The 17,069-nt window shown below is 43.6% G+C and overlaps 1 protein-coding gene across 2 annotated transcripts in view; it reads left to right on the plus strand.

Moving 5' to 3' along the window:
• The first annotated feature begins 5,129 nt into the window (after positions 1-5,129).
• Positions 5,130-17,069, plus strand: part of LOC122937739 (ATP-binding cassette sub-family B member 5-like) — a 127,973-nt gene continuing 116,033 nt past the window's right edge. For both annotated transcript variants that reach the window (XM_044292755.1, XM_044292756.1), the window contains exon 1: positions 5,130-5,274. In XM_044292755.1, coding sequence (XP_044148690.1) covers positions 5,236-5,274 — 39 coding nt within the window. In that variant the 5' untranslated portion in view covers positions 5,130-5,235. The remainder of the gene's footprint in view (positions 5,275-17,069) is intronic.

A 17,069-nucleotide genomic window follows, 5' to 3' on the forward strand; every position in this document is an offset into this window, starting at 1 on the left:
CCTTCATAGAGGCCCGGCCTCGGGGGCAAAATCATGAAATATATACAGAGCGGGCAAAAAATGTAATATATACACAGGAGACAAATGTAATATATACAGAGGGGGCAAAATGTATATATATACCCTCTGCGCCTGCGATCGTTACGCCCCTGCCTTTATATAAATCCATTTTGCCCCCTCTGTATATATTACATTTGTCCCCTGTGTATATATTACATTTTTTGCCCGCTCTGTATATATTTCAATTTTTTTCACTTTGCCCCTATATATGTCATTATTTTGTCCCCCAGGCTGGGCCCCTATGAAGGATTTGCTGCCATGCCAGTCCCCTGTGTATTACCACTGTGCCATGCTGCCAGGTGCCCCTCTGTGAGTTATGAAGCCAGCGGTGTGTGCACATTTACACACCTTCTCTGAGGAGACTTCTCCACTCCCGTCATCCGGCGTGCGCCGCAGGCCCGAGGGATCCGGCGAGATTACAGCAAGAAAGCAGCGCCGGATTGGTGGAGGCGGCGCCGGATTGGTGGAGGCAGGGCCGGGGGTGGGGCGGGATGTAATTCACTGTGAGAGCGCATCGCTGTGCCGCCGGTCAGGCATGACCTGACTGGCCATTATTAAAGTAAGATTAAAAAATGTTAAATCACTTGCGTGCGGGGCTGTGGAGACCGCGATCATTAGGACTTGCAAGGGGGGCCCTCTGGGCCCCCCTGGCTTAGGGGCCCGGTCGCAACTGCGACCGCTGCGACCCCTATAGTTACGCCACTGCCTCCAATGCTGGTGCTGCTTTTGGGGTGTGCTGCAGAGAAATAGAAAAGCAAAATCATCTCTTCTCTCCATATGCCTAGTATGGAAGAAATGTTGGCATCTAGTCTCCTGCTTCTCTCCTCCTTTCCTCCTCTGTAAGTAATATCATACACATTAAGGTTCAACCTCATTGATGTAATGTGTGAACTTACGAGTGCCACAGTACATACATGCAGAAAAATAGCAGAGTCCAATCCTGTAAGAAGTGCCGAAATGCACTCTAACCCTCCTCTCCACAGGCGTGGTATCCTACAAAGAAATATATACATATAATGGAAGAGGTTAATCCTATATGGAGCAAAACTTCTCCCCCCCCCCCTTGAAATTATGGCATGAGTAGCCCTCACTCTTGTTTCTGTTAGACTCAGAATAATGTCACCGCTGTCTTTTTTTCCCGAGAATGGCATCTACGAAATCCTCACTAAATCTGTAACGAACGAACTTGGCCTAAATCTTTTTATTATTATAGTACTGGATGTCTATCTTCATGTGAACTTGTAAATGCTTTGTTGCTAAGCACTAAATACTTAAGTATGTGTTACTCGTGCTACAATCCTTTGAGTTATGTGACTGGTATTTGCACATAAGAAACAGGACTTAGTCGCCAGAAAATAATTGCAGGCAGTCTTTAAGAAAAGCACTGAGGTTAATTTTTATGTTTGATTCTATCTACTGAATCTACCTGTCTTCAACTTTACTGTTAGGATTAAGGAAAACCACAGAAAACCACAGAAATGCACTTTGTAAAGTAGATGCAAGCTTGAATCTACTTTACAAAGTGCATTTCTGTGGTTTTCTTTAATGATATGGCCAGGGACATCCGCACTTTTCCATATCATATCGTGCAGGATGTTTTTATCTTTATTGTTTTGCCTTTATTAGGTGGTACATATGGCTGTGCTTGCTCCTCCTCCCATTGGTTGCTTGATGCACATGGAGGTGACTAGGAGCAGCACACCATATGTGCGGCATCTTCGCTCCTGAACATAGAAGCCCAATGGCTTAGGTAGGTTTAGCATAGGACCCGCCTGAGCTGAGACTACCTTGGCGCTTGGTAGGCGGGCTCAGATGTGTTTTGATCAAAATATATTGGCTAAGTGTCTCAGATATTATCATATCAGAATGAGGGCTTAGTCCATATATAATGCTTGCATCTACTTTACAAAGTGCATTTCTGTGGTTTTCTTTAATGATATGGCCAGGGGCATCCGCACTTTTCCATATCATATCGTGCAGGATGTTTTTATCTTATTTTTTTCAGTGTTTGTTCTATGTACTGTTAGGATTGATTTCAGGAGTGTGAAAACCTGAGTGACAATTGATGTGGTAACCTGAAAGAGGATCCATCAACTCTCTTAAAGGGGTTCTCCACTCTTTCCTATATTGATGACCTATCCTCAGGATAGGTTATAAATATCAGATCGGCGGAGGGTCCGACAATCGGCAACCCGCCGATCAGCTGTATAAGGAGACGATGCGTGCAGTGCACATGTGTCGTTTCCTAGCTCTCTTTCTGCTCACCACTGCTGTCTATGGCAAAGCAGCAGCAGAGCAGGAAGAAAGAAGGGAGACGGCATATGGGCACTGCGCCTGCCATCTTCTCATACAGCTGATAAGTGAGGGTGCTGGGTGTTGGACCCCGCCGATCTGATATTGATAACCTATCCTGAGAATAGGTCATCAATATAGCAGAGCCTGGAGAACCCCTTTAACACTCGTACTTTAGTACATACTTGTATTCCCCATGTCATAACACTTCTTAGACACCTTTCTTACAGCTCTGTGCCATTCCTTTGTTATGCTTCTAAGAACTGTATGAATAAGTTAACAACTGGGTGTTACCATTCCCCTTGTCAAAGAGGCGTGTCCCTATACTGTTTGCGGGTATAGTAAGCCTATGCCACGGCTGTGATGCCGCCACCTTGCTGCAGAGTACAGTGTGGCAGTAAGAGCCACAGCAGGCTTCAATGGACTAATTAGGATAAGAGCATGCTATTTATTCCATCCTCATTGTTAATGGTACCAACAAAACTATACACAATGAAGTCCTAATTTATTAATTTGAGCCCAACGTGTATCGTACCGACACGTGGTATCATGGCCACTTTGACAGGGTCAGCACTGAATGAACAGTATGAGTGTACAGAAAAACACGCTCTATAAGTAACACCAATGTATTCATAGGTTTCAAGTAGGAATAACAAAGGAACAGTGCAGCGTACGGTTATAAAGAAGATACCACAGAACTGTCACATTATAAGGATTACAATTATTTAGTAAAAATAAACATGTTAGGGGTTGATTAGGATTAGAAAAAGGCACTGTAATACCAGACACAACACCGATCCATCACGGACATCTTCATGAAGGCATCACTGACCACCTTTTCACGGATTAGAGCACGGACACTGACATGTGAATGAGGCTTAATTGACAAGAAGGATGCTCTTTCTGGAAAAGAAGTAGACCCTTAAATATGGATTATTAGTGGTCACTGAGCTCAATAAATACGGTACTGGAAGCAATGCTGCTTAATGATCCATCCTCAACAATACCGTGATCGCTGGGAAGCTGAAGGAGCTGCTGTGGATACAGATCATCTACCTCAACAGTGCACGTCATTTCCTTCTATCTTGGGTTAATATGCCAACCATGGTCTTTTAAGAACCTATATGTGGGTGGCACTTTGTGCTATTAAAATATAAACAACAGACATAGACCACTTTTTTTATTTGTTTTTCTAAATTCTCCCTTGATAACACACACAGATGCTATATATATATATATATATATATATATATACATATATATATATATATATATATATATATATATACAAAAAACTGCATACAAATTACTTAGAGAATTACAGTATTTTACAGATTGAGAAAAAAATGTGAAGCTTTCAAATCCGAATCTACATATTTATTTATGGCCACTCACCCATAAAGCCCAGATTGGTGAAATCCTGCAGTGATGGTTGACCTTCTGAAAATTTCATGCACACAGGATCTTTTGAGATTAGCCAGAGTTACCACTGGATTCTTATCACTTTTCTTATCAAGGTCACTCTCCCAGATTACTTAGTTTAGTGAGTTGACCAGTTCTAGGAAGAGTCCTGGTTGTTCCAAAATTCCTTAATTTAGGCATTATGGAGACAACTGTGCTTGGGAATGTTCAGTGTACAATTTTTTTATTTTTATTTCTCCAGATCTGTGCCTCCACACAATCCTGTCTCCGAGCTCTCTAGGCAGTTCTTTCCGCTTCATGGCTTGGTCTATGGTTTGTCAGCTGTGAGACCTTATGTAGACAGGGCTCTTTCCAAATCATTTGCAATCCTGGGAATTTATCACACGTGGAATCCAATCAAGGTGTAGACGCATCTCAAAGGTGATCAAGGGAAATGTGAGTCCCCCAGAGCTAAATCCCAAGTGCCATAACAAAAAGTCTGAATACTTATGTCCAAGAGGTTAATCCAAAATTGTAGTTTTTCATTTTTTAAGGCTTCTTTCACACTCGCGTTAGGCATGTGTGCTGCCGGAAGTCATCCAAGCTGCGTTTTTTGTCTGGTCCCTTCTCGGTATGTTTGCCGTGCTGCAGCCGCATCTCCGGCCCATCCCCATTATACTGAATGGAGCCGTGGCGGACTTCCGTCAGCACACGCGAATGTGAAAACAGCCTAATACATTGTCAAAAATCTCTAAAATTCTGTTTTCACTGAGTGCAGATTGGTAGGGGACAAGGCTGCAAAATAACAAAATGTGAAAAAAGTGAACTTAAAGACTTCCTGAATGCATTGTGCAGTATATATTAAGATAATGTAGTGAATTAAATCTTGATGGGTGACAGAAGGTCTAACTTTTACGGTGGCCTGAGGACAACAGGAATTAAGCCAAAGGTAATAAACTGTATTTCAGTGAGGTGGATACTTTATAAAAATATGCTTTTTTTCCAGGAATTTCACTTTTAAAGTTTGGACTCATGCTGCTATTGGCGCCAAGGAGAACAAAGCAACTAAAACAGGATGTCCAGAAAAGCTGCTTCAAAGTCATATGACCAAAGTACAGGACGCAGATACCTTAACAAAAGACACAACATGGCTAAAAGCCACACTGACTTGTTCTGATATTACAATAAATAATATAAAAAGTATAGTAAAAATCCATATACTTTTGCACAATTCAGAATTCAGAACACAATTCAGCATTATAGTGCAGTCAGATGTACAGGTGCAGACACAGGAGCTGTGATATGAATTCAGATGATGAAACAGGTGGAGCTGGGAGTGGCCCCATCTGGTATTACGGAAACAAGGCTTTGTCAGATGAAACAGCAGCGCTCAAAGCTCACACACAGGACCCTGTCTAACTCCTCCTTCCCCCCAGTGACTCCTTACAGCTAACATACTGTTAGGAACCTTAAGGCGACAGGATGGCTGCAAAGAGAAGAAGAAGAGACTTCAATGCAGGGGTAAGACCAAGCAGATTATTAGAGCACCATAAAATAGGTCAATAAGAACAATCTGTATGTACATTCAAATCCTAATGATGACTATGCAAAATTCACTTTGTGATCCATAGAACGATGCGTACGTAACTGCTATGGAGATGATGTAGACAGCAGAATGCAGCTTTGAGAGTTAGTGCTAAAAGCCAAGATATCTGTGCTGTTCTCCTCTTGTCTTGCTCAAGGTTTACTTTTATTACTTCAATGCCTTCTTCTGCGCTTCTGTACTTCCTAGTCTTAAGTTTCACTTTGAATTTGTATTATACTAATCTTATGTTTCACTTCGAAATGTATATATTGTATGTGATTTTATATATATATATATATATATATATATAGAGAGAGAGAGAGAGAGAGGGAGTGTTAGATAGAATAGATAGATAGATAGATAGATAGATAGATAGATTTATTCTTTATGGCTATGGATAGACTTTAGACATTGTAAATGTATGTGTGGTGTATGAAAGCTGTATATCTGTCCACCAAACATGATCATCTCTATGAAATGTTTATAGACAGTGATAAGCAGCGCACACTTGTAGCCATACATATATTGTACATGTTGGAGTTTGCGGTGAGCTCTGTTCCTGAATAGTCAATGAAGCACAGAAGCAGTATTCTTTAACTTAATACATACATATTACGGTTACATTCTAGGCATAGCCGAGCACTTTACTCGGCTATCTCCGGAACTCCCATATAAATGAATGGAGCAGCCACGTGCATGCCAGACCAGCCGCTCCGTTCATTTCAGAGGGGCTGCAGGGGCCACAGGGCCCTCGTTCTTGTCTCCAGTGGAGGTTATCCCATGATTTAACAGTTATCAACCTGTGGATAGGGGAAAACTTAATGTAACCAGAATATTCCTTTAATTTAAGCTGTTGACATTATAATCCCATGCATCGTTTAAGGAAGGAATAAAATCCACCCCAAAGAGCATATTGCAGCCAAAGTGCACGAATATAGTGTAACGGGCTGTATCTTTCAAACATGTAAATTCCCTATTTCATCACCAGATGGTGCAAAATACTGTTAAACTAATGTGAGAAGTAGAGAAGCATAGTACTGCATGGTCCATTGCTATTGTAACCAGGCACAGCAGCAACCTGTGTCTATATATACTATAACACGAACCAGTGGCAGCTTCAGGCAGCTGCTGAATAGGAAAAGTAAACGATGACAATACTGCAAGACCAGGGGCGGAATGAAAACCTAAAGTGGCCCTAGAAAAAAATATCTAAAAGTGGCCCCATATTGTAGGACAGTCTAGGGCTAGTTTCACACTTCCTTCTCCGGCAAGCTGTTCCTGAGGGTGAACAGCCTGCCAGGTCCATGCTGCCGCTAGTGCACACGTGCCACTGGAGGTCCGCTCCGGCCCCATTGACTATAATGAGGACGGGATGGAGTTCCGGCGGCAGCATGGAAAACATGCCGAGAGGCGTCCAAAATAAAACTACGGTTGGGACATGGCTTATCGGAGTCGGAGGGCGGGGTTCTAAAGTCCACCTTTTGAGGGTGGTCTGAGTGGCCACCCTACCTGTGCCTGCTTATAAACTAATAGTGATTAGTCTAGGCGTAGCACTCTCGCACCCCATTTACAGTGCAGTCCTCCACTATACACTAGTTACATTTGCTGACCCCTTTTTCTGCACTTCTCTCTTGCTCCCCTTCTCTGATTTCTCCTCTGTTATATTCCTCTTCTCTCTTTATCCTCCCCCTCTCCCATTTCACCTTTTCAATGAGATTAAGGTCTGGGCTTTTTGATGAACACCTCATTACCTTCACTTCCTGGCTGATGTCTTGAGACTGAAATTATTTTGAGATTGTGACTTCCTGGCTGATGTAAAAGAAAAATATATTTGCCATCCAGCAGTGCAGTTATATGTTCTAAAGCCCGTTTTGGCGTGTATTAGTGGCAAAAGAAAAATATATTTGCCGTTCAGCGTTGCACTTATATGTTGAAAAGCCTTGTGTAGTGTAAAAGTGGGAAAAAAATAAGGGCCTTTTTGCTGTTAAGCGGTGCAGTTATATCTGGTAAAGCCCTTTTTGCAGTATGGACCGAATTACGTGATGATGAAATTTTTATGTGAAACAGGCTTTTTTGGGAAAATTGATGGGCGATTGTATACTTTGTTCAGTACAAACTGAATTCCATTATTCTTTCAGTGGTGAATTTTTCATTTCAAACATTTTTTGGGGGGGAAATTGATGGTTGATTGTAGACCTCCTTTTGCTGTATGGACCGAATTACTTAGTGGTGAAATGTTTTATGTAAAACAGGCTTTTTCTGGGAAAATTGATGGGTGATTGTAGACTTTGTTCTGTATAAACCGAATTCCATTATCTTTTCATTGGTGAAATTTTTTATTTCAAACATGTTTTTTTCGGGAAAATTAATGGTGATTGTAGACCTCCTTTTGCTGTATGGACCGAATTATGTCAACGTGGGTCCTGCAGTAAACATAATGAAGACGCTGATAACAACACAACAACAGACTTTGCCTTTATCTTGTATTCCCAATTAAATCAAGCAGCTTCAGTAAGTTGAAAATATTCATGTATTTTTATCTGCTCCGTCCGCATTCGATCTCCACTGCACACAAGACATGACAGGATAAACTCTGCTTTGTAGTCCAAGTCCAGTTTATTAAGATCAGGAGTAGGGATGAGCGAACTCGAACTGTATAGTTCGGGTTCGTACCGAATTTTGGGGTGTCCGTGACACGGACCCGAACCCGGACATTTTCGTAAAAGTCCGGGTTCGGGTTCGGTGTTCGTCGCTTTCTTCGCGCTTTTGTGACGCTTTCTTGGCGCTTTTTGAAAGGCTGCAAAGCAGCCAATCAACAAGCGTCATACTACTTGCCCCAAGAGGCCATCACAGCCATGCCTACTATTGGCATGGCTGTGATTGGCCAGAGCACCATGTGACCCAGCCTCTATTTAAGCTGGAGTCACATAGCGCCGCCCGTCACTCTGCTCTGATTAGCGTAGGGAGAGGTTGCGGCTGCGACAGTAGGGCGAGATTAGGCAGATTAACTCCTCCAAAGGACTTGATTAACTGATCGATCTGCAGCTGTGGATCATTGAGCTGCTGATCCTCAATTGCTCACTGTTTTTAGGCTGCCCAGACCGTTTGTCAGTCACATTTTTCTGGGGTGATCGGCGGCCATTTTGTGTCTTGTGGTGCGCCAGCACAAGCTGCGACCAAGTGCATTTAACCCTCAATGGTGTGGTTGTTTTTTGGCTAAAGCCTACATCAGGGTGAAGCTGTCACACCAAGTGCATTTAACCAGCAATAGTCTGTTTATTTTTTGGCCATATACTACATCAGGGGCAAGCTGCGCCCGTCACCAAGTGCATTTAACCCTCAATGGTGTGGTTGTTTTTTGGCTAAAGCCTACATCAGGGTGAAGCTGTCACACCAAGTGCATTTAACCAGCAATAGTCTGTTTATTTTTTGGCCATATACTACATCAGGGGCAAGCTGCGCCCGTCACCAAGTGCATTTAACCCTCAGTAGTGTGGTTGGTCAAGCTATCACACCAAGTGCATTTAACCAGCAATAGTCTGTTCATTTTTTGGCCATATACTAAATCAGGGGCAAGCTGCGCCCGTCACCAAGTGCATTTAACCAGCAATAGTCTGTTCATTTTTTGGCCATATACTACATCAGGGGCAAGCTGCGCCCATCACCAAGTGCATTTAACCAGCAATAGTGTGGTTATTTTTTGGCCATATCCCAGTCTAATTCTGTCACTAAATCCATACCGGTCACCCAGCGCCTAAATACTAGGCCTCAAATTTATATCCCGCTAAATCTCTCGTTACCGCTGTCCTGTTGTGGCTGGGAAAGTTATTTAGTGTCCGTCAAAGCACATTTTTTGTTCTGGGTTGAAATACAATTCCCAATTTAGCAATTTAAAAATTTAGTGGTTTCTCTAGGAACACAGGACCGCATCTCACTATATGCAGATGACATCCTGTTTTTTATAGATCATACGGAAATCATTCTTCCTAGGATTATTCAAATGGTTAACGCATTTGGTGAGGTATCTGGTCTCCGAATAAACTGGGCAAAAACTAGTCTGCTCCCAATAGATCCCCTGCCACAAAAGGAGGTTCCTGCTACACAGTTGGATATTGTTGATACTATTCAATACTTGGGTTTGACTATATCGCCTCGGGTTGAAAATTTTGTACAACTCAATCTGATCCCCATAATGGTAAAGATCAGAGCTAAAATAGGAATCTGGCTGAAACTTCCCCTATCCAGAGCTGATCGAGTTTCACTAGTTAAAATGGTGATATTACCACAATTTCTTTACGTGCTCAGGAATACACCTATTTGGATACAAGACAAACATTTTAAACTCATGGAAAGAATAATTAATGATTTAATATGGGGAAGAAAGCGAGTGCGAATTAAGCTGGAATACTTGTATAAATCAGTGGAGTGCGGGGGTTTAAATCTCCCCTACTTTAAATGGTATTTTACTGCAGCCCAGCTATTGAGGTGCTATGAATCAGAGGACAGTGCACTCCTGGGGAAGCTGGTAACTAGCCACGCTCATAACAATATTTTTACCTTGTTGGAATCCGGGCTTTTGAAGAGCTATGAGCAAGGCTATAAAGAGACTATAAATCTACTTCTGAAAGTGTGGGGTATAACTAGGACATGGTTGAAGGTTAGGGGTTCACTCACATTTACGCCTCTTTGGCATAATTTCTATTTACATAGGTTAGATGATATTGCAGCTGACACTTTTTGGCAGAAGAATAAAATATTATATATTTCACAGGTAGTTAAAGATAGAGAAATTAAATCCTTTAGAGAAATGACACATAATATAAGAAATCTCTCATGGTTTAGGTATTTTCAATTGCGATCTGTACTATCCAGTTTGGACGATAAACGTCTGCTGGAAATAGATAATTTATCTTTTTTGAATGATTGGGTAGGGGGTACACCTTCTAGAATAAAGATTTCCAATATATATAAGTTATTAATTAAGGCACGGTTTAGCGATACACAATCACCAGGACAAAAAGCATGGGAAGCGGACTGCCCGCACTTGCGAGTAGAAGGGTGGGAGAATATTTTTGGGAATCTGACTTCAGTATCCCAGAACTTTAACCATGTCCTAATACAATTTTACATTTCCCATAGACTATACATTACTCCCCTATGGATGAATAAATGCGGGTTGAGAGCCACATCTAACTGCCCCAAATGTGATATTGTAGGAGCAGACTTCCTCCACATGGTTTGGACTTGTCCAGAACTTGTAAAATACTGGAATAGTATTAATAATTGTATTATCCATAAACTAAAAATTCAAATTCCTTTTGAACCTCATGTATTCGTGCTTAACGACTTTTCCAAATTAAAAAATCACAAGTATCAAAAGATCTTTCTGAGCAGAATATTGATGTTGGCTAGAGTTCTGATTAGTCGGACCTGGTTTGCCCGATCCACTCCAGACATAAATATATGGAGAAATTTAACTGATAAGGTAAAAAATTACGAGAAAATCATATATAAACGGAGGGAAGTTGAGGACCAGTGGAATAGGATATGGGGTGGCTGGAAGATTGACTAACTGAGGTCATGTTGGTTTGTTTATGGGGGTCCTACCTTGACGCACCACAGACTAGGGGGGAGGGAGGGGAGGGTTTTTTTTTTTTATAAATGCAACTAAAAGATGAACTAACTATATTTATATTTATCTACATTTGGTTGGGTCATTAATAATTGAGGGGTTGTAAAAAATTTTGTTGTTAATGTTTTGTAATTTTCCCAATAAACTTTAAAAAAAAAAAAAAAAAAAAAATTTAGTGGTTTCTGCTGTATCAGAGCTATTTGAAATCTATCCCTAAAAGGGTATATAATATTCAAGGTGCACATAGGGTCATTCAGAATAACTTCACACACCCGCTACTGTGCATTTCCAAGTCTAATTCTGTCACTAAACCCATACCTGTCACCCAGCGCCTAAATACTAGGCCTCAAATTTATATCCAGCTAAATCTGTCCTTAGTGCTGTAGCTGGGCGAGTTATTTAGTGTCCGTTCAAGCACATTTCTTGTTCTGGGTTGAAATACAATTCCCAATTTAGCAATTTCATAATTTAGTGGTTTCTGCTATATCAGAGCTATTTGAAATCTATCCCTAAAAGGGTATATAATATTCAAGGTGCACATTGGGTCATTCAGAATAACTTCACACACACCCGCTACTGTGTATTTCCAAGTCTAATTCTGTCACTAAACCCATACCTGTCACCCAGCGCCTAAATACTAGGCCTCAAATTTATATCCTGCTAAATCTGTCCTTAGTGCTGTAGCTGGGCGAGTTATTTAGTGTCCGTTCAAGCACATTTCTTGTTCTGGGTTGAAATACAATTCCCAATTTAGCAATTTCATAATTTAGTGGTTTCTGCTATATCAGAGCTATTTGAAATCTATCCCTAAAAGGGTATATAATATTCAAGGTGCACATTGGGTCATTCAGAATAACTTCACACACACCCGCTACTGTGTATTTCCAAGTCTAATTCTGTCACTAAATCCATACCGGTCACCCAGCGCCTAAATACTAGGCCTCAAATTTATATCCAGCTAAATCTGTCCTTAGTGCTGTAGCTGGGCGAGTTATTTAGTGTCCGTTCAAGCACATTTCTTGTTCTGGGTTGAAATACAATTCCCAATTTAGCAATTTCATAATTTAGTGGTTTCTGCTATATCAGAGCTATTTGAAATCTATCCCTAAAAGGGTATATAATATTCAAGGTGCACATTGGGTCATTCAGAATAACTTCACACACACCCGCTACTGTGTATTTCCAAGTCTAATTCTGTCACTAAACCCATACCTGTCACCCAGCGCCTAAATACTAGGCCTCAAATTCATATCCAGCTAAATCTGTCGTTAGTGCTGTAGCTGGGCGAGTTATTTAGTGTCCGTTCAAGCACATTTCTTGTTCTGGGTTGAAATACAATTCCCAATTTAGCAATTTCATAATTTAGTGGTTTCTGCTATATCAGAGCTATTTGAAATCTATCCCTAAAAGGGTATATAATATTCAAGGTGCACATTGGGTCATTCAGAATAACTTCACACACACCCGCTACTGTGTATTTCCAAGTCTAATTCTGTCACTAAACCCATACCTGTCACCCAGCGCCTAAATACTAGGCCTCAAATTCATATCCAGCTAAATCTGTCGTTAGTGCTGTAGCTGGGCGAGTTATTTAGTGTCCGTTCAAGCACATTTCTTGTTCTGGGTTGAAATACAATTCCCAATTTAGCAATTTCATAATTTAGTGGTTTCTGCTATATCAGAGCTATTTGAAATCTATCCCTAAAAGGGTAGATCATATTGAAGGTGCACATAGGGACATTCAGAATAACTTCACACACCCGCTACTGTGCATTTCCAAGTCTAATTCTGTCACTAAACCCATACCTGTCACCCAGCGCCTAAATACTAGGCCTCAAATTTAAATCCAGCTAAATCTGTCCTTAGTGCTGTAGCTGGGCGAGTTATTTAGTGTCCGTTCAAGCACATTTCTTGTTCTGGGTTGAAATACAATTCCCAATTTAGCAATTTCATAATTTAGTGGTTTCTGCTATATCAGAGCTATTTGAAATCTATCCCTAAAAGGGTATATAATATTCAAGGTGCACATTGGGTCATTCAGAATAACTTCACACACACCCGCTACTGTGTATTTCCAAGTCTAATTCTGTCACTAAACCCATACCTGTCACCCAGCGCCTAAATACTAGGCCTCAAATTCATATCCAGCTAAATCTGTCGTTAGTGCTGTAGCTGGGCGAGTTATTTAGTGTCCGTTCAAGCACATTTCTTGTTCTGGGTTGAAATACAATTCCCAATTTAGCAATTTCATAATTTAGTGGTTTCTGCTATATCAGAGCTATTTGAAATCTATCCCTAAAAGGGTATATAATATTCAAGGTGCACATTGGGTCATTCAGAATAACTTCACACACACCCGCTACTGTGTATTTCCAAGTCTAATTCTGTCACTAAACCCATACCTGTCACCCAGCGCCTAAATACTAGGCCTCAAATTCATATCCAGCTAAATCTGTCGTTAGTGCTGTAGCTGGGCGAGTTATTTAGTGTCCGTTCAAGCACATTTCTTGTTCTGGGTTGAAATACAATTCCCAATTTAGCAATTTCATAATTTAGTGGTTTCTGCTATATCAGAGCTATTTGAAATCTATCCCTAAAAGGGTATATAATATTCAAGGTGCACATTGGGTCATTCAGAATAACTTCACACACACCTGCTACTGTGTATTTCCAAGTCTAATTCTGTCACTAAACCCATACCTGTCACCCAGCGCCTAAATACTAGGCCTCAAATTCATATCCAGCTAAATCTGTCGTTAGTGCTGTAGCTGGGCGAGTTATTTAGTGTCCGTTCAAGCACATTTCTTGTTCTGGGTTGAAATACAATTCCCAATTTAGCAATTTCATAATTTAGTGGTTTCTGCTATATCAGAGCTATTTGAAATCTATCCCTAAAAGGGTATATAATATTCAAGGTGCACATTGGGTCATTCAGAATAACTTCACACACACACACGCTTCTGTGCATTTCCAAGTCTAATTCTGTCACTAAATCCATACCGGTCACCCAGCGCCTAAATACTAGGCCTCAAATTTATATCCCGCTGAATTTGAATACAATACATTGGGCCAAATAATATATTTGTTGTTGTGGTGAACCATAACAATGAGAAAAACATCTAGTAAGGGACGCGGACGTGGACATGGTCGTGGTGGTGTTAGTGGACCCTCTGGTGCTGGGAGAGGACGTGGCCGTTCTGCCACATCCACACGTCCTAGTGTACCAACTACCTCAGGTCCCAGTAGCCGCCAGAATTTACAGCGATATATGGTGGGGCCCAATGCCGTTCTAAGGATGGTAAGGCCTGAGCAGGTACAGGCATTAGTCAATTGGGTGGCCGACAGTGGATCCAGCACGTTCACATTATCTCCCACCCAGTCTTCTGCAGAAAGCGCACAGATGGCGCCTGAAAACCAACCCCATCAGTCTGTCACATCACCCCCATGCATACCAGGGAAACTGTCTCAGCCTCAAGTTATGCAGCAGTCTCTTATGCTGTTTGAAGACTCCGCTGGCAGGGTTTCCCAAGGGCATCCACCTAGCCCTTCCCCAGCGGTGAAAGACATAGAATGCACTGACGCACAACCACTTATGTTTCCTGATGATGAGGACATGGGAATACCACCTCAGCATGTCTCTGATGATGACGAAACACAGGTGCCAACTGCTGCGTCTTTCTGCAGTGTGCAGACTGAACAGGAGGTCAGGGATCAAGACTGGGTGGAAGACGATGCAGGGGACGATGAGGTCCTAGACCCCACATGGAATGAAGGTCGTGCCACTGACTTTCACAGTTCGGAGGAAGAGGCAGTGGTGAGACCGAGCCAACAGCGTAGCAAAAGAGGGAGCAGTGGGCAAAAGCAGAACACCCGCCGCCAAGAGACTCCGCCTGCTACTGACCGCCGCCATCTGGGACCGAGCACCCCAAAGGCAGCTTCAAGGAGTTCCCTGGAATGGCACTTCTTCAAACAATGTGCTGACGACAAGACCCGAGTGGTTTGCACGCTGTGCCATCAGAGCCTGAAGCGAGGCATTAACGTTCTGAACCTGAGCACAACCTGCATGACCAGGCACCTGCATGCAAAGCATGAACTGCAGTGGAGTAAACACCTTAAAACCAAGGAAGTCACTCAGGCTCCCCCTGCTACCTCTTCTGCTGCTGCCGCCTCGGCCTATTCTGCTGCTGCCGCCTCGGCCTCTTCCTCCGCCTCTGGAGGAACGTTGGCACCTGCCGCCCAGCAAACAGGGGATGTACCACCAACACCACCACCACCACCTCCGTCACCAAGCGTCTCAACCATGTCACACGCCAGCGTTCAGCTCTCCATCTCACAAACATTTGATAGAAAGCGTAAATTCCCACCTAGCCACCCTCGATCCCTGGCCCTGAATGCCAGCATTTCTAAACTACTGGCCTATGAAATGCTGTCATTTAGGCTGGTGGACACAGACAGCTTCAAACAGCTCATGTCGCTTGCTGTCCCACAGTATGTTGTTCCCAGCCGGCACTACTTCTCCAAGAGAGCCGTGCCTTCCCTGCACAACCAAGTATCCGATAAAATCAAGTGTGCACTGCGCAACGCCATCTGTGGCAAGGTCCACCTAACCACAGATACGTGGACCAGTAAGCACGGCCAGGGACGCTATATCTCCCTAACTGCACACTGGGTAAATGTAGTGGCAGCTGGGCCCCAGGCGGAGAGCTGTTTGGCGCACGTCCTTCCGCCGCCAAGGATCGCAGGGCAACATTCTTTGCCTCCTGTTGCCACCTCCTCCTTCTCGGCTTCCTCCTCCTCTTCTTCCACCTGCTCATCCAGTCAGCCACACACCTTCACCACCAACTTCAGCACAGCCCGGGGTAAACGTCAGCAGGCCATTCTGAAACTCATATGTTTGGGGGACAGGCCCCACACCGCACAGGAGTTGTGGCGGGGTATTGAACAACAGACCGACGAGTGGTTGCTGCCGGTGAGCCTCAAGCCCGGCCTGGTGGTGTGTGATAATGGGCGAAATCTCGTTGCAGCTCTGGGACTAGCCAATTTGACGCACATCCCTTGCTTGGAGCATGTGCTGAATTTGGTGGTGCAGAAGTTCATTCACAACTACCCCGACATGTAAGAGCTGCTGCATAAAGTGCGGGCCGTCTGTTCGCGCTTCCGGCGTTCACATCCTGCTGCTGCTCGCCTGTCTGCGCTACAGCGTAACTTCGGCCTTCCCGCTCACCGCCTCATATGCGACGTGCCCACCAGGTGGAACTCCACCTTGCACATGCTGGACAGACTGTGCGAGCAGCAGCAGGCCATAGTGGAGTTTCAGCTGCAGCACGCACGGGTCAGTCGCACTACAGAACAGCACCACTTCACCACCAATGACTGGGCCTCCATGCGAGACCTGTGTGCCCTGTTGCGCTGTTTCGAGTACTCCACCAACATGGCCAGTGGCGATGACACCGTTATCAGCGTTACAATACCACTTCTATGTCTCCTTGAGAAAACACTTAGGGCGATGATGGAAGAGGAGGTGGCCCAGGAGGAGGAGGAGGAGGAGGAAGAGGGGTCATTTTTAGCACTTTCAGGCCAGTCTCTTCGAAGTGACTCAGAGGGAGGTTTTTGGCAACAGCAGAGGCCAGGTACAAATGTGGCCAGCCAGGGCCCACTACTGGAGGACGAGGAGGACGAGGATGAGGAGGAGGTGGAGGAGGATGAGGATGAAGCATGGTCACAGCGGGGTGGCACCCAACGCAGCTCGGGTCCATCACTGGTGCGTGGCTGGGGGGAAAGGCAGGACGATGACGATACGCCTCCCACAGAGGACAGCTTGTCCTTAACCCTGGGCAGCCTGGCACACATGAGCGACTACATGCTGCAGTGCCTGCGCAACGACAGCAGAGTTGCCCACATTTTAACCTGTGCGGACTACTGGGTTGCCACCCTGCTGGATCCACGCTACAAAGACAATGTGCCCACCTTACTTCCTGCACTGGAGCGTGATAGGAAGATGCGCGAGTACAAGCGCACGTTGGTAGACGCGCTACTGAGAGCATTCCCAAATGTCACAGGGGAACAAGTGGAAGCCCAAGGCCAAGGCAGAGGAGGAGC

Source organism: Bufo gargarizans, chromosome 5 (assembly GCF_014858855.1).
Source record: "Bufo gargarizans isolate SCDJY-AF-19 chromosome 5, ASM1485885v1, whole genome shotgun sequence".
Taxonomy (NCBI): domain Eukaryota; kingdom Metazoa; phylum Chordata; class Amphibia; order Anura; family Bufonidae; genus Bufo; species Bufo gargarizans.